This window comes from Perognathus longimembris, chromosome 16 (assembly GCF_023159225.1).
Source record: "Perognathus longimembris pacificus isolate PPM17 chromosome 16, ASM2315922v1, whole genome shotgun sequence".
Classification (NCBI taxonomy): Eukaryota; Metazoa; Chordata; class Mammalia; order Rodentia; family Heteromyidae; genus Perognathus; species Perognathus longimembris.
In genome coordinates this window covers 20,039,506-20,057,392 of record NC_063176.1, presented here as the reverse complement: position 1 = coordinate 20,057,392, position 17,887 = coordinate 20,039,506, and the positions used below count along the sequence as shown (strand labels likewise).

General features: G+C 42.8%; 1 protein-coding gene across 1 annotated transcript in view; it reads right to left on the bottom strand.

The window, feature by feature from the left end:
• Positions 1-549: 549 nt before the first annotated feature.
• Tmem150c (transmembrane protein 150C) overlaps positions 550-17,887 on the bottom strand; it is a 59,541-nt gene continuing 42,203 nt past the window's right edge. The window contains exons 3-8 of the mRNA XM_048364625.1: positions 15,343-15,396; positions 15,185-15,217; positions 15,024-15,091; positions 8,123-8,250; positions 5,270-5,447; positions 550-2,692 (exon numbers count right to left, since the gene is read on the bottom strand). Of these exons, the coding sequence (XP_048220582.1) occupies positions 2,484-2,692; positions 5,270-5,447; positions 8,123-8,250; positions 15,024-15,091; positions 15,185-15,217; positions 15,343-15,396 (670 nt within the window). The 3' untranslated portion in view covers positions 550-2,483. The remainder of the gene's footprint in view (positions 2,693-5,269; positions 5,448-8,122; positions 8,251-15,023; positions 15,092-15,184; positions 15,218-15,342; positions 15,397-17,887) is intronic.

Genomic DNA, 17,887 nt, shown 5'->3' with positions numbered 1-17,887 from the left:
ATATCCCCAGCCCCTGGAACAAGACTTTTGACTGCCAGAATTTGTGACTGAAGGGGGGAGGCTCATGTGACGGAGCTTGAAAACCTGTTGTGTCTTATGCTAACTCTGAGTAGCAGAGATAAATTGTAGACACTCAGTTGGTGTCCAGAGAATCAGAAATTGGCTATTGGTGTTAGAAAACATGTTGCCAATATAACACTTGTTTGTTTTCAATACAATGTGTGAGGCTGGGCACCAGTGGCTCCTACAATCCTTGATGCTCAGAAGGCTGAGATCTGAGGACTGAGGGTTGAAGCCAGCCCAAGCAGAAAAGTTTCTGAGACTCTTCTCTGCAACTAACTACCCAAAAGCTGGAAGTGGAGTTGTAGCTCATGGCAGAGCTCTAGCCTTGAGCAAAATAGCTAAGAGACCAGGCCCAAGCCCTTAGCTTCAAACCCAGTACTGGTACCAAAAACAAACATAATGTGTGTTACATGTGCTTCGGTATTAGTGTGTACACACCCACACACGTGCACACACACACACCTAGGTACATGTTTGTACTAGCAAGAAACAAGGAAGTCACAATTTGCATAAAAGAATTTTATTTAGTGGCCAGATCCCAATGAATAATGCTAGCCATTGCTTGATTCCGCTAAAATGTGCTATTAGAGACATTCATAAGAAAGTGTTACAAGTGCATCACCAAAAGCTGTTTAATTGGGATTGTATAGAGGAAAATAAAACTTCATAAATCTTTGTTGTCTGATAAAATCTTTAAAATTTAAAAATGGAAAATAAACAAAAAAGCAGGTATTGAAAACTAATAACCGCCACCTTGGTCTAATTACAGAGGGGTGTGTTTTTAAGCAGGAGAATATTCTGCTGGATTTTGTCCCTCCCATTTTGTACCATTTAGGGAGTCTCCTTCCTTCCTCCACTCATGATTTCTTCTTCTTGTTTCACAGGACTAGCCATCTCGGTTCTCTGATGTATACCTTTGAGTCTCTCTCTGGCACTCCTTTTCCTCACAAATGATCAGGAATTCTACCCAACACTTTTTATCGAGCACCTCATAGGTATCAGGCATGGCTAGAAGGTGGAGATAAATATGACCTTGAAAAGGTATTGATATCCTTGAGAAGGTCAAACTTTAGGTTGAATTAATTTTTTTTCAGATGATAGTCCACTATATCTCAGGCTCTTAGGAATAAAATTGGAGGATTTCTTGAGCTAGGACAATGGGGGGCGGAGAAGAGGGGAGAATCTTATTCACTGGGCCTGCCCGGCTGCAGGTGTCCTGGGAATTCTTCGCTTTGTGACACACAGACGCGAACCTGCACACCTGTAGCTTCACTTCTGAACGCCAAACATGTGGGAGCCCCGAACATGTGGCTTGGAGGAGGGGACTCTCTCATTGGTTTCTACAGATTCCAAATTTGAGCGACACATGCATATTTGAAAAGTGTCCCCTGACTCAGACATGCGGCAAGATGCTCGCTCACTCTTGTCTTTTCTAAGTGTCCAGCTGGAACTCTTTTTATTATCTCTACAAGCGCAGACTTCTTGATATAGCTCGGTGATTCTTTTTTGTTGTAAGCTTCAAACATCCCTCCTCACCCCTTGTTCTTTGTCAAATTTGAGCCCCAAACAAAGCCATTTCCTGCCTTTGGTCTACAACATCTTTGTCCATGAGGTCTAGAGAGACGTGATACTTAGCAAAAAAAAAAAAAGGTAAACTTTGAAACATAAAAAACTGTACATGACATACTGTGGGAGCTGAAACAAAGCCACTCTCTCACTCCCCCTTTCTCTGTGCCGTGCCTGGCTGAGCAGTCCCTGTGAATATTCACTTGCAGAGCTCTCTCTCAGGCACCCTCAAGTCCGCATCACGGGGGCCGGCTTAGTTCTTGCCTTGCAGCACATAGCTGCCATTGAATGGAGATAAAGGCAGCCTCGTGGGAAGCTCCGCCCATCCCTTTTCATTGGCCGTACTGGGTCAGGTCTCCTTTGGCATCCCCCAATCAGATGACACTTGATTCTGCATTCAAGAATATCGGTGCTGGATTCTCACAACTTCCTCACCAGTTAGTTCCAAGGCCTTTGGACCTGAAGGCAACTTCGGGAGTTGGCATGACTCTCACCTGGCCTGCCCTACTCTGTGGCAGGGAGATGGCCAGGTGTGAAAACGTGGAGCGGATGGGAAGAGCAAGGCATACTGGGAGGGGCAGGCCGGAGACGTGTTCATGCACAAGCTTCTGTCTCTGTCGTGCATATATCTTCAGTGTAACAGCGTGGACGTGGACACATTAGGGCTTGTGCTTTTGAAAGAAAGAACGCGCCCTGAAAAGCTCATTTGGCAGATGTGGCCATGAGTTGTGTGTGTGTGTGTGTGTGTGTGTGTGTGTGTGTGTGTGATGAAGTTATGTGTCCAGTCCTCCGAGTGTGTCCTGGGTCCTTTCCCATTGTCACACCCACCACACTTGTGAGGAAAAATGGATGAGTTACACCTGGTCGGTTTGATATTCAGAAGCTTCCGAGAGACTTTCCGAGAAGCTGAGGAAATTCTCCTGGTACTCAGAACACACAATCTCGTAGCGGTAGTGCCGGAACTCCACTGCAAAGGTGCCGAAGTAAGACAGGAAGCACATGACCAGGCCCCACTGCACCCTGGCGGCATACATGTGGATGTCCTGGGCCATGAGGATGAAGTCCAGGGAGAGGCAGTCAAGGAAGGGAGACCATCCACACTCACAGTACCTCTCTCTCCCTCCTGAGCAACACTGGAGCCCTGCTAGATAGAGCTTGTTAAATACACTACATGGCTGGAATCCAGAATGTGGCTGAGCTCTCTCTGTGTGGCACCTCTGCCTCAAGGGGCTTTTATGAATAATCTCTCCTAATCCTTACAGCAATTCTATTATCACCATCGGTGTTAGAAAAATAAGGAAACTCAGCATGGCACAGGTGGTTGTAATAGTAGCTACTCAGGAAGCTGAGATTTGAGGATCGAGGCTCAAAGAAACCCCATGAAGACAAATCCAAGAGATTGTTATCTCCAGTTAGCTAGCAAAAAGTTGGAAGTGGAGGTGTGGCTCAAGTGATAGAGTGCCAGCCTTGAGCAAAAAAAGCCAAACAAAGGTATGAGGCTCTCAGCTTAAGCTCCAATACCAACACACACACACACACACACACACACACACACACACACACACACACACACAACAGAGGAAGGAAGGAAGGAAGGAAGGAAGGCCTGCCCAAGCAAAAAGCAAGACTCTATTTTAAAAATAACAAAAGCAAGCCAGGTGCTAGTGACTTACTCCTGTAATGCTAGCTACTCAGGAGGCTGAGATTTGAAGATTGTGGTTCAAAGCCAGTCTGGGCAGGAAAGTCCGTGAGACTCTTATCTCCAATTAAGTAGTTCTATGGCTCAAAGTGGTAGAGCACTAACCTTGAGCAAAAAGAGCTCAGGGACAGTGTCCAGGCCCCAAGTTTAAGCCCCAGGACTGACAAAAAAACAAAACAACAACAAAAACATCAAAGCAAAAATTGCTGGATATGTAGCTTAAGTAGCAGAGCACCTGCCTAACATATGTGAAACCCTGAGTTCAGACTCCATCTAGTATAGCCAAAAAAAGAAAGACGAGACAAAGAATAAATAATTAAAGTACTTAGAATAAATTATTAAGAATTAAGTTCTTGGGGCTGGGAATATGGCCTAGTGGCAAGAGTGCTTGCCTTATATACATGAAGCCCTAGGTTCAATTCCTCAGCACCACATGTATAGAAAAGGCCAGATGTGGCACTGTGGCTCAAGTGGCAGAGTGCTAGCCTTGAGCAAAAGGAAGCCAGGGACAGTTGCTGAGGCCCTGAGTTCATGCCCCAGGACTGGCCAAAAAAAAAAAAAAAAGAATTAAGTTCTTAACATATGTTGTTAAGGTCTTGGTAAACATTGCTGATTACTATGATTCAACAAATGTAATTGAATTAGCTGTAGATTTAAGAGCCTTATCTCAAATAACTTTAAAAAAAATGCAAATGGATTTCCCAAAGAACAGTAACAAAACTCATTTCTCTTTTTCTGTGGTTTCCTGAAAAGAACCTATTGGGGTGATCACTCTACTCTATGAAATGAGTGATCTAACTGCTAGGATGAGAGCCAGTAGGCTACCCTATCTCTGTGGGCTTTGCCTGAGGTTAAGCAAAGTGGGGTGCTCTCTTCCTTTCTTTGGTTTCTTTGCTTGATGCTACTGGGGGCAGGGGTGTGAATTGAACTCCAGGGTATAAGAAATGAGGCCTGCAGCATTTTCTTTCCAAATTTACTGGGATGAAAGGCTGATTTCTTCATCCCATCTGGCTGTTTGTGTCAGTGCTTCAAACTCAGACAGGAGGAAAGGAAACGAACAGCACCCCAAACCCAAATATCTGTTTAGGATAGAGCATTTAGTTCTTAACACCCCTCCCCCAAAGCTTCTTTTCCTAAAATATATAGACATTTTTGTCTCTTGAAACTCACTTTAGAGCTGGTAAAATTAAATGGCATAACAGGATTTAAGTCACAAATACAATTATTTTAGGTGGAGAAAAAATACTGTAGGTATTTTTTGTTGTCATTGTTGTTTTTTGACCATTACTGGGGCTTGAACTCAGAAGTCTTGCACTTCCTCCATTCTCAGCTTGCTTGGCTGATGCTCTATCACTTGAGCCAAGCCTCTAGTCCAGCTATTTTTTTTTTTTTGGCCAGTCTTGGCTGGGCCTTGGACTCAGGGCCTGAGCACTGTCCCTGGCTTCTTCCTGCTCAAAGCTAGCACTCTGCCACCTGAGCCACAGTGCCCCTTCTGGCCGTTTTCCATATATGTGGTGCTGGGGAATCGAACCGAGAGCTTCATGTGTAGGAGGCAAGCACTCTTGCCACTAGGCCATATTCCCAGCCCTCTAGTCCAGCTTTTTGTTGCTTAACTGGAGATAGAGTCTCATAGACTTTTCTGTCTGGACTGGCCTGGAACCATGATGCTCCAGGTCTCAGCCTTCTAAGTAGCTAGGAATACAGGTACCCAGCTACACTTCTTTTTGCTTAGGCAAAGCTTATTTTCCATTTAGTTCTTGGGCTTGAACAACCAGTATGAGAGTTTGGGGCCTTATACTTGTTTACGTCTGTGCTACATCTTAAGGTGATCCAAAGCTTATCCTAACCCACTGGGAATAACAACCGTCTCATGTAATACATAGACAATTTGCCTGTGTTTTAATCTCACTGGCAAAGAACCTTTTCCCATCTAAAGGATACAGAGAACTACACAGAGAGTGATAGAGGCCGAGAGGATAACTCGTGGAATCCCAGCTTTCCGTCCTTCGTTCTTGATGTTCACTTTGAGTGTCAGTGCAGCCTGGATCCAGCAGGTCAGTGTGCCAAACCCAAAGGTCAAGGAGGTGCCCACATTATGGATTTCTTCATCGTTTGTGAGCTAGAGACAAACAGAAAATGGTATGTGGAGGCTCAATTAGAAAAGGAGATGCAAGCTGATGGAATAAATGAACAAATAAACAAAAACATACCTATAATCCCAGCTACTTAGAAGCTGAGATCTAAGGACCAAAGTTTGAAGCTAGCCCAGGCAGACAAATCTGAGAGACTCCATCTCCAATTAACCAGCAAAATGCCACACTGTAGGCATGGCTTAAGGAGTAGAACACAAACTGAGTGAGAAAATTAAGTGAGCACTGGAGGCCCTGAGTCCAAGTCCAGTTACTGGACACACACACACACACACACACACACACACACACACACACACGAAGAATAATCCAATACTAAGATGATCAAATTTTTTAAAAGATTGGGGCACATACTATATACAATTTTCCATATTGTATACACTCTATTTCATGTACTATCTTCATTAATATTTATAGCAATACTTATTTTAACCAATTAGAATAGTTTATGCAGTTATAAGATTCAAACTTTTAAACATCATATTTTTTAAAAAGGGTATTGATTGAAAAGTGTCTGTTGTCCTATAGATCAATCACCTGCTCTCTCTACAAGCAATTAATTTGTTATTTGATTCCTGTGTATTCCCACTGTATATATTCTCACAATTCTTCTTCATCAGTCACAGTTTTGAATATTTGAAAATACACAGAAGCAAACAGCCCCTAAGACATTTCCAGGACTTCAATAGGAACCAACTATGTATTTAACTCATCAAAGCCCTCATGGCAAGACTCGATTGTAACTGAGTACCTTGTACCATGCCGGCACCTGCCTCAGAGGCAGGCAAGTAAGGAAGGCTCCAACTGAGATGTCAGAATGTGCAGTGCCCCAGTATTTGCATCAAGGAATAAACTTTAAGGAATAAACTCTAAGATATATTCTCATGGTGATCACTACCCTAACCAGCATATTCTAAGAATGTAGCTTTCTGCTTGCCTAGCTTCATGGGGGACAGGATCTAGGATAGTGTGCGAATATGGGAATGCTTGTCAAATAACTCATCAAGCAAAAACTTATTTGTGGGGCTGGGAATATGGCCGAATGGTAAAGTGCTTGCCTCGCATACACGAAGCCCTAGGTTCGATTCCTCAGCACCACATAGAAAAAGCCAGAAGTGGCGCTGTGGCTCAAGTGGTAGAGTGCTAGCCTTGAAGAAAAAAAAAAAAGAAAAAGAAGCCAGGGGCAGTGCTCAGGCCCTGAGTTCAAGCTCCAGGACTGGCAAAAAAAAACTCCACCAAAACAAAACAAACCCCACAAAACTTAGTTGCTATTGTGTGCCAGGGGAAAGTCTTGGAAAGAGTGGTCCTGGATAATGAGTTAGGAAGGAAGCAATTAGGACAAGAAGGGGACTTAGAAAATCTACTGCCATATTTTTAGTAAGAACATTAGCAAATGTTCACTAGAATGCTGGGGTCCTACACCATGGGCATTTCATTAAATAGTAATCAGGGGAGGGAGGTCAGGATCAGTGTTTTCTCACAGGAGAAAGTTTGTAACCATAAATACATAGCATACACTGGAGGATGATGTGGCCCAGCGGAACTGAGGCAAGTCAAACTACTACAACAAATGAAGTAACAGGAACAGAGCTGGGTGATGGAACTTGACAAGGGAATGAGTTCTTCTAGGTTGTGACTGTGAGCTTCTAAGTTTCTAGGCCGCAGTTAGGATTGTATATTTTAATACAAGTCATAGGTGTTTTAGACAAATTCTTGATGTGCACGCTTGACTTCCAGATAAACTCGTTCATCTGAAATGCAAGAAGTCCTCAAATAGACTATTTGATCAGTGTTTAATGATAAATAAGCAATAGTCTCATTCATTTTTCCAAAAGGCACATCAGGATACAATTTGTGAAAAACAAAAGTATAGGGGCTGGGAATATGGCCTAGTGGCAAGAGAGCTCGCCTCATATACATGAAGCCCTGGGTTCGATTCTCCAGCACCACATATACAGAAAATGGCCAGAAGTGGCGCTGTGGCTCAAGTGGCAGAGTGCTAGCCTTGAGCAAAAAGAAGCCAGGGACAGTGCTTGGGCCCTTAGTCCAAGCCCCAGGACTGGCAAAAAAAACAACAAAAAAACAAAAGTATAAAGCAGTTTGTAATCCTCTGTAGAAAGCATGGAGCTATCGTAGCTTCTTTTCCCCACAATCACACCACACCGCATGTACCTTAGACCACTGTGTGTGATGAAGACAGGCCCAGGGATCTGGGTGTGGGGCGTAAAAGTGAGAGAACCTGTACATACTAGGAACCAACATTCCGAATTGTTTTGAAGGATCATGCAGAATTTATTTATTTAGTGCCCATACTAGGGCTTGAACTCAGGGCTTCACACTCTTGCTTGGCTTTTTGGATCAAGTCTGAAGCTCTACCACTTGAGCCATACTTCCATGTTTGACTTTTTGCTGGCTAACCAGTTAGGAGTCTCATGGATTTTTTTGTCTAGACTGGCTCCAAACCTTGATCTTCATTCAGATCTCAGACTTCTGAACACTTAGGATTACAGGTGTGAGCCACCAGTGCCCAGCTTCACGTAAAATGTTAGGGGCCATAGTGACTATCTTTCAGTGGTTGTGATAATCACACAAGTGAAATCTTTACTAAATGTGAGAGGGAGGTGAAAAAGGCCAAATGAAGTACCTGGAAATTACCAAGTAAGGTCATTCCAAAGGAAGCCAGACACAGTGCCACCAATCCACTAATATTCAGCCACGGGTTTAAAACCTTTGGTTTCAGTTGTATGAAGCGCAGAACAGCCACCACAAGGGCTAGGAATAAAGCAAAAGCTTAAGATTAAAACAGTTAAACCTCACACCTCGACCATGAGTCGGAGTTTCAGAGCTACAATACGCAACATATGACTTTTCACCACAGCCCATCTGAAATCTCTGAAATGCCAGACAATTTTCAAAGAACTGTCCCACACGATGCTCATTGTGACTCAGATGTCCTGTTGACCTAAGCCAGGGAAGGAGAGAGGCAGGGAGAACCTGCAGCCAGCAGTGTGCTTGCTACACGGGGGTTGCACGGGTGATAGGACTATTACTGTGTTCTTCTCAGAGGTTTCAAAAACAAGGTCACCAAAGGGCAGACTGGCTTGGGAGAGCATTGCAAAGGCCCGGCACACCGCAAATGAGATGGAGACAAAGAGAGCGTGGCCAGGAATTCTCTGATTCAGTCCTTTCCCAGCTTAGAACAGTGTAGAGTAGACAGGGCAGGACAGGAAGACATGGGGAAGAGTTCAACGTCACCATTGGACAAGTAAGTGGGTCCTTGTGCCAGAAACTATTTCCGAGGACAGGAAGGAAGCTCAAGGGAAGTATACAATCAGATCTCTCACTACTATTACTCTCTTCCCATAGATTGTGCCAGTAGTGTTAATTCAAAAGGAGGCAAAGTCAATCCAAATCAGAGTTGTTAGAGTAATCATACTTACTTAGGAAATCTATATTTAAACAGCAGTTTGGGGATCATGGTGCTTACTAAAAACTATACCTTATATATCAAGATAACTCAATCTTTTCAAATGATATTAATCATGAATTCCTTTTTTTTATGGTGGGGTGGTCCTGGGGTGAGAAGGGGTTAAATTCAAGGCCTTGTGCTTACATGTTACACTTGCTTGAATGGTGCTCTAGCACTTGAGTCATGCCCTTAAGCCCCTACATTACTCATTTAAAAGGCCACTCTCCTTTGAAGAAGATTGAAATTTGAGCATTTGAAGTCAGAATGAGAGAACTTAGATTTCAAACCTGTCTTCTATTAGAAACCAGTGCATACTCAAGCCACTTATATAAGAATCACTTTTTGTTGTTTAGTTCATAATTATATGAAAAGGTGGGAAGACTATAGAAGAAAAAGAACTTTCAATTGACTTAAATTGTATCTGCATCTAAGAAAATGCAACTACAATTTCCTAGGACAAGTTATTTTGAGCTTAAGGTTCAACAGGGAAGAGAATTTGAAATTCCAGCTGGTGCTAGTGGTTCACACCTCTAATCCTGGCTACTCGAGGCTCAGATTGGAGGGGTGTGGTTTGCAGCCAGCAGGGAAGTCTGAGAAGATCTGTGGTTCAAGTGGTATAACTGACACAAAGCAGCCATCCACAAAGAAGCCATTATGTTAGGACAAAGCTCCAAGAAGGCGTCATGGAAGACACTTGATGGATAACTCTGCATGATGATTAGTCAGGGCATAATGACAAAATACCAAGGTAGCCCATTTCCTTTCTTTTAAAGGTGAGTAGGTATCACTCTGGGAAGTCTGTGCTGGGTAATTTACTGTTGTGGGATAGCACTGTGTTGGAATTGGCTAAGCCTTAAACCAGCCTTGAAGTGGCTCTTCCCACTACCATACCCAGCCAGACACTTTGTCCTTGTGCTAGGGAGGGGAGATGATGGCCACTCTTGGCACTGTTCATTTCTTGCCCATCAATATGGGGCATATATCATCTGGTAACCCCAGAAGTGTCAGTATTCCTATTTGTAATATGTGTGAGAAATCATTTTATTTATACACAGGTGGTAAAATTGTGCAGCAAACAGAAATGTGTGTGTGTGTGTGTGTGTGTGTGTGTGTGTACACGCACACATGCACATGCGCCAGTCCTGGGGCTTGAACTAAGAGCCTGGGTGTTATCCTGAGGTTTATTTGTGGCAGGATAGTGCTCTGCCACTTAAGCTACAGCTCCACTCCTGACTTTTTGGTGATTAACTGGAAATAAGAATCTCATGGACTTTCCTTTCTGGGATGTCTTTGAACTGTGATCTTCAGTTCTCAGCCTCCTGACTAGCTGGGATTACAGGCAAAAGTCACCAGTGCCTGGCTTAGAAGCCTATTTTAACCACAATTCGACTAGTACTTCTAACTTTGAAACTTACATTCCAAACAGCACAAAAAACTTTCCAAACACTACCTTTTTTTATTTTTTGGCCTTATAATTAGTATGCGGTTGTTAATCTACAAACCCCATTGTTATTTATCTCAGACAAGGAAAACATTTCCTTTAAACATTGATTCTAGTTACATTTTTTTTCAAATTTTTATTATCAAACTGATGTACAGAGAGGTTACAGTTTCATACGTTAGGCATTGGATACATTTCTTGTACTATTTGTTACCTTGTCCCTCTTACCCCCCTCCCCCTTACCCTTTCCCCCCCTGAGGTGTTCAGTTCACTTACACCAAACAGTTTTGCAAGTATTGCTTTTGTAGTTGTTTGTCTTTTTTTACCCTGTGTCTCTCAATTTTGGTATTCCCTTTCAATTTCCTAGTTCCAATACCAGTATACACGGTTTCCAATATACTCAGGTAAGATTACAGAGTTAGTGTAGGTACAACCACAGGAAGGTGATACAAGAACATCATCAATAATAGAAGCTACAGATACACAAGGGACGTTGAAAGTAGTTACAACTGTGATATAACAATTGTCCCCATAACATGGAGTTCATTTCACTTAGGTGTTCATAAGGGTATAGTCTAGTTACATTTTAGATTAGTAGGAATAATTAAGACCCTATCCCCAAAACCATTTTATTAACTTTGGATTTGGATGGGCACAGACCCAGACTGTTAGGAAGTCTACTTTCAGCCAAGTAGTCATTGGATTCTACCTTTCTGGGAAAGACCAGGGCATCAGGGAAGTTTCAAAGGCATCTTTTTATTTGTGGATCTACTTTATCATAGCCACTTTCTGACCAATAGATAGATGCTTTTGTCTCATAAAGAATTACAGACTTTTAGCAGGAGCTGGTGGCTCATGCCTATAATTCTAATTATTTGGGAAACTGAAATCTGAGGATTGAGGTTTGGAAACAGCAAGGCAGAAAAGTCCACCAGACTCAATTTCTAATTAATCATTCTGGGAATGAATGGATGCATGGTTCAAGTGATAGAGAGTGCTGACTGTGAGCAAAAAAGTGGAGTGAGAATTTGAAGGCCAGAGTTCAAGTCCAAATACTGGCTAAAATGAGAGGTTTTGCTAGTAGTTGGTTTTAGAAAAGAACATTTCTACCCTTTTGCTGTTTTTTGGTGTGTAGAAGTATCTTTGATATTCAGATGTGTCCTATGTCATTTTCCTGTTTATTTTAAAAGAAGCACAAATAAAAATATTGCTGATTTTTTAAGTTAAAATTTAAAAAATTGGGATTGAATGGATTTCTCAAGTGTGTAACTCCGAATGACATTTCCTCATTCCCAACTGATGGCTGGCCAAAGTTCTCTCTCTCTCTCTCTCTCTCTCTCTCTCTGTGCCAGTACTGGGACTTGAACTCAGGCCCTGTCCCTTAGTTTTTTCCAGTAAGGTTGGTACTCTACCACTTGAGCCACAGCTCCGCTTCTGGTTTTTTTGATGGTTGTTTGGAGATAAGAGTCTCACAGACTTTCCTGCTCCAGCTACCTTTGAACCATGTTCCTCACATCTCAACCTCCTGAGTACCTAAGATTACAGTCATGAGCCACCGGCACCTGTCTCCAATTTTCTTTTGCTTTGTTTAGTTTTTCTGTTTATACACCAATAATTCCTATTCATGACTGTTGTAGAAGAGTTTGTCAGTATGTTTTGGCTGAAGGAGAGATGGCTGCTATTTGGTGACTAAAATTAATCAGTCATTAGCTTTATCTTCATGGTCTCCCTAGTGCAGGAAATAAAATTTTTGTCAACAAATTTGTTTTAGTCTTCCTCCTCCTCCCCATCCCCCCCAGTGGAAGGGAAGTGCAGATTTAGGAGAAGAACATAGCTAATTCTGAACAGAAAAATAATTGAGTTCTCCATCTTTGATTAGTCTGTCGAGAAGATAAAAGATCTTTGCTAACTAATTTTAATAAATTCCACACAGACTCACTTTTAAATTATATTGTAATCTATATGGCTGACAAGCAGCAGTGATTAATAGGCAATGTGGGCTATTTCTTGAAGCCCGTTGTAGGGTCTAATGTAATGGTCCACAGCCTTTGAGGCCGGGCCTGGAGGCGGAAAGCAGTCACCATGCAGAGAAAGAATCTTTAGTTAATGGATTCTTTTTCACTCCCAGAGTTGATAAATAAATAATTGTTGGTTTGCTTTCACTGAGCACTAATCTTAATCAGTTTTATGTCTACCAGAAGGCACTAAAAATGATGAAAAGATGATCCAGACTAAACACTGAATGTGACAATATCTTCAAGCAAGAGCTGGTAAAAGCTTAATTGCTTCTTGGTAGAACAGGAAGAATTAGAGAATAAGATAATGACAAATGTCATCTGGAAGAGGGGGACTTTTTTATTGCTTCGTTTTTTGGAAATGCTTTTATAATTAGTTAATCATAAGGTTTGTAACTTGTGAGCTGTACAAACTGGTTTTTGTTAGATTAAAGACTACTGGGAAATATCTATTTGCCTAAAGAATATAAAGGAGGCAATAGGTAGCTTCTCATATAGTCACCCGTTTCTCTGAAGCCTAATGGGGATGGCTTGTGATGATTATTGTATAAGCATATTCTTATGCATCATGATTAAATGAGGTAGTACTCATCAAACACTTAGCAGTGTGCCTGGAATCGGAAGGATGGTTAATTACTGTCCTGTGCCATGAGGGTTAAGCAGAGGGGTGGGTGCCAGCCTGCCAGTGTGCATGCTGACTACAGAGGTCTGCGGAAGGCCCCTAGTCATCCTGCTCAGGGCTCACTCTTGGGCTTTGAGCTCTGCTAAATGGAAACATTCCTTAGCAGCCTTTTATGCCCTGGCATGAATAAAGTTATTGAATCTTCAGAAGAACAATGCTGAGAATAGAAAAAGAGAGAAGAGAAGAGAGTGCAAAGCCTCTGGCACTTGTGAGGCTGAGGGCAGCGATGACCAAAGGAGGGACTGGGATTAGCCCTGACCCCTCATGTGCGATTCTGAGTGTGATGCCTTTAGTACTTGTGAACATCCAGGATTAGGATACGAACACCCAGACAACGAAGGCAGGAGGAGAGGAGCTGCTCTAAAGCATCTGGAAGAAACCTCCTTAATGGTCTGTAGCAGCCCACACCCCCTCTAGACACTTTCTGTATCGGTGAAGTCTAAGGTGAGCAGGGAAAGCCTTTGACAAGAGTATACTTAGCTTGTCAGGTGCCAGTGGCTCATGCCTGTAATCCTAGCTATTCAGGAGGCTGAGATCTGAGGATCTGTAACCATCAGAAAGCCAGACTTGGGGCTGGGGATATAGCCTAGTGGCAAGAGTGCCTGCCTCGGATACACGAGGCCCTAGGTTCGATTCCCCAGCACCACATATACAGAAAACGGCCAGAAGCGGCGCTGTGGCTCAAGTGGCAGAGTGCTAGCCTTGAGCGGGAAGAAGCCAGGGACAGTGCTCAGGCCCTGAGTCCAAGGCCCAGGACTGGCAAAAAAAAAAAAAAAAAAAAAAAAAAAAAAAAAAAAAGAAAGCCAGACTTGTGGCTGGGAATATGGCCTAGTGGCAAGAGTGCTTGCCTCGTATACCTGAAGCCCTGGGTTCGATTCCTCAGCACCACATATATAGAAAACGGCCAGAAGTGGCGCTGTGGGCTCAAGTGGCAGAGTGCTAGCTTGAGCAAAAAGAAGCCAGGGACAGTGCTCAGGCCCTGAGTTCAAGCCCCAGGACTGGAAAAAAAAAGGAAAGCCAGACTGGAGGCATGACTCAAGTGTTAGAGCATCATTTGTTAGCTAAGCAATAGTTCAAGGCTCTTCATTCAAGCCCTGGTGTTCTCTCTCTCTCTCTCTCTCTCTCTCTCTCTCTCTCTCTCTCTCTCTCTCTCTCTCTCTCTCTCTCTTTCTCTCCCCCTCTTTTCCTCCCTCCCTCCCTCTCTCTCTCTCTCTCTCTCATAGTAAAAAAAAGAAAAGGGAAAAAGGTGACTTTCGGAAATGTGAGAAAACCTGGCCATGAGGAGATGGGATATAAGGGGAAAGAGGCCTGGATGCCTCGCCATCTTTGGAGGACTAACCGGGCCGTGCAAGTGCATTCAGAAAAGAGGGACAGGAGGTGAAAGGAAGGTCTTGGAGTCTGAAGAATAAGTGAGGAATTGGAGCCAGGCAGGAGAACCAAAGGTTTCTGTTTTCTTAAGCCTATTCCTAGCTGGATGTGTGCCCAGTACACAGGAGAGTGTTGTTCTAATGTCAACATTGACCTTTAGGGGAAAATCAATAGCCACAAACAATATTTATCCTGGGGGCCTGTGCCATTTTTCCATCTTTTCCAGTGAAGGAATAACGAAAGAGTTCTTTTAGAGCAAATGTATGGCACCAGGTTACATTTTCATGTAGGGTTTGATGGCACATAAAATATCTTATTTCATTCAGAAAAGAAAACAAAGTTCAAGTATCTTGAAATGAGATGGTTCAGGGAAGAGGAAAGGAAAGATGTAAGGTAAGCAGGGCGATTGGACTTTTCCAGTTTAAAACAAAAAGCTGCCTTCCACATACTGACATGGATATGATATTCAATTATCAAGTAATCTCACCATTTTTGGATTTGGCTTTGGGGAATTTTAAAATAAAAAAGAATGCACCAAAGTGCATAGCGCATTCTTTCTGTTCATCTTACCTAGGAAGGCCGCCATGTTCATGACTTGACTGAACACACAGCTGGCAGGAGGGGCATCACCTGCAATGCTGGAAAACGGAGACATGCTTTGTGATTACCTTTTTCAACTTCGTAACCCTCCCAGGTTTTCCTAAGTCCCAACAGATCACTGATGGAGTTACCTTATGTACGGAGGATGCTTCACCCCAGGCTTCCTGGGTAACAGAAAACACAGAGACATGGGTTAAAACACAGACACTCACCCAAGGCAATCTTGCCCGGGACACAGATTTGGCTACATCTTTGGGTGAACAATAAATTCCCTAGCGTTAAACTTTACCTTTCAGCTGAATTTAATGGTAAAATTTTGTCATCTTCCACAGCTATAAAGTACCTATCAGGAAACAATGAGAAATTTATTCAGAGCAATGTAAAACCAATCAACCAACAAACCCAAGAATTGCTCATCAGATTGGGTATACTAAATCAGATTCATTTTTTGCTTTTAAAAATATTTGTTCTTTTATAAAAACTAAGACAATGCTCTTTCCCTGCCTCCCTCCTAGTTCTGGGGCTTCAACTCAAGGCCTGGGCACCATACCTGATCTCCTTTTGCTCAAGGCTTGCACTCTACCGCTTGAGCCACAGTGCTTCATCTGGCCTTCTCTGTGATTCATTGGAAATACAAGTCTCTTGGACTTGCCTGCCCTGGCTGGCTTTGAACCGAGATCCGCAGATCTCACCCTCCTATAGTTATATCCATGTGCCAACAGCACCCAGCTCAGTGTTCTTTAACTACTTCGTCGAAGCTCAGATGCCATTATTAATATTTATCTGATCTTTCAAAACACCTCCAAAATTAATAGTGATGACTATAATGTAGAAACTAAAAAACAAAGAAATAAACTCTGAGCCCCGCGCTGGTGACTCACATCTATAATCTTATCTACTCAAGAGGCTGAGATCTAGAGGATCTTTTTTTGAAGCCAACCTGGGCATAAAAGTCCACAAAACTCCATCTCCAAAATAACCAGCGAAAAGCTGGGCTGGAGGTATGGTTCAAATGGTAGAGCAAGCAAACTGAGCAGGTGCAGTCTTGAGTTCAACTTCAGAACTGGCAAAAAATGTAAACAAAGAAATACCCGCAACTTTGTGCAAATAAGACTTCAGAGTTTCTAATTTCTTGAGAATATGTGTCCACCATTCTTTTATTTCTTTTTCTTCTTCCCTCCCTCCCTCCCTCCCTCCCTCCCTCCCTCCCTCCCTCCCTCCCTCCCTCCCTCCCTCCCTCCTGTGCTGGTAGTGGAACATGAATTCAGGACCTGCACTGTTGCTCAGAATTTGTGCTTACAGTGGGTGGTCTCTTTCTTGAGTCATGCCTTCAGCTGGGCATTTTGCTTGATAGCTGAAGACAAGAGTTGCAGACTTTTCTTCCCAGGACGGCATCAAGCCATGATCCTCAGCTCCCAGGCCCCCGAGTAACTAGGATTACAGGCATGAGCCACTGATGCCTGGCTTGTGTCCACCATTCTTAATGAACTTCAAGAAACTAACAAAATCTCCCTAAAGTGAATATTACTTGAAATAAGCAAGTACGGGTATACTGCCATGGAAAGCCAGGCTATGTAATATACTGATTTCATTTTATGAACATAATAGTCCTCATCAAAATAACTCTTCTATAAACTGGACTAAAAATGGAACTCATAACCTGTTTGTGTCAAGTAAGAAAATGTTGCAAATACTAAAATCCTGTAACCTGTTTACTAATGTGCATCACAAGAACAGCAGATCAACACAAAATACGAGTACTCTTCAAGACCTGCTTCATATAATTCATTGAGCAGCCTCACTATTACTTTGAGTAATAAAAGATGAGCAAAGCCAGGGAAACTTGAGCAAGATTGAACTAGTAAATATATTATTTGAAAGTATTTGTAGGTTGGGCACCAATGGCTCACACCTATAGTCTTAGTTACTCAGGAGGCTAAAATTTGAGGATCTCAGTTAGAAGCCAGTGGGAAAGTGTATGAGACTCTTTATTTCCAAGTAACCAGCAAAGTCTGCCCCGACTCCCCAAATGGAGCTGTGGCTCAAGTGGTAGAGCACCAGACTTGAGTGAAAAAGCTGACGGACAGCTTGTGCAGTGTAAACCAGACCCAGAGAAACAAAGGACTCATGTTTCCTCCTGTATGTGAAAGCGATTTCTAATTATAAATACACAAGTAAATACATACAGAGGCATATGCAAGTATACACAAATGTCCTGACCTATGTATTAACTGAAGTATGGTATGCAGGGGAGAATTACAACAGAATGAATACCAGGAGGCTGACACTTAAGGTGTGGGAGGGGAGGAGGAGTGGAGGGGTAGATGAATGAAGAGAGAAAGGAGGGAAGAGTGATGAAAAGGGTTGGTATTGATCAAGATGCATTGTACTGTGTGTGTGCGCGTGCGTGCGTGTGTGAGCGCGCGTATGCGCATGTGCATGGGCCGGTCCTGGGGTTGAATTCAAGGACTGAGCACTGTACTTGAACTTTTTTGTTCAAGGCTGGTGCTCTACCACTTGAGCCGCAGCTCCACTTCTGGCTTTTTGGTGGTTAATTGGAGAGAAGATGTCCTTTCCTGCCCAGGTTGGCTTCAAACTGCAATCCTCAGGTCTCAGCCTTGTGAGGAGCTGGTATTATAGGCACGAGCCACTGGCTCTAAGCTCTGGCTTTGTAGTTTAAAACTGAAATGTTGAATAGTAGCCCTTTTGCCAACTATTTACAGACAAAAATAAAATAAAGTATCTTAAAATATATTCAAAAAGATATTCCCTACCAAGCCTATTTTTAAATCTACATTGCACCTGAATCCTGAAAATATCAATTATGGACATAC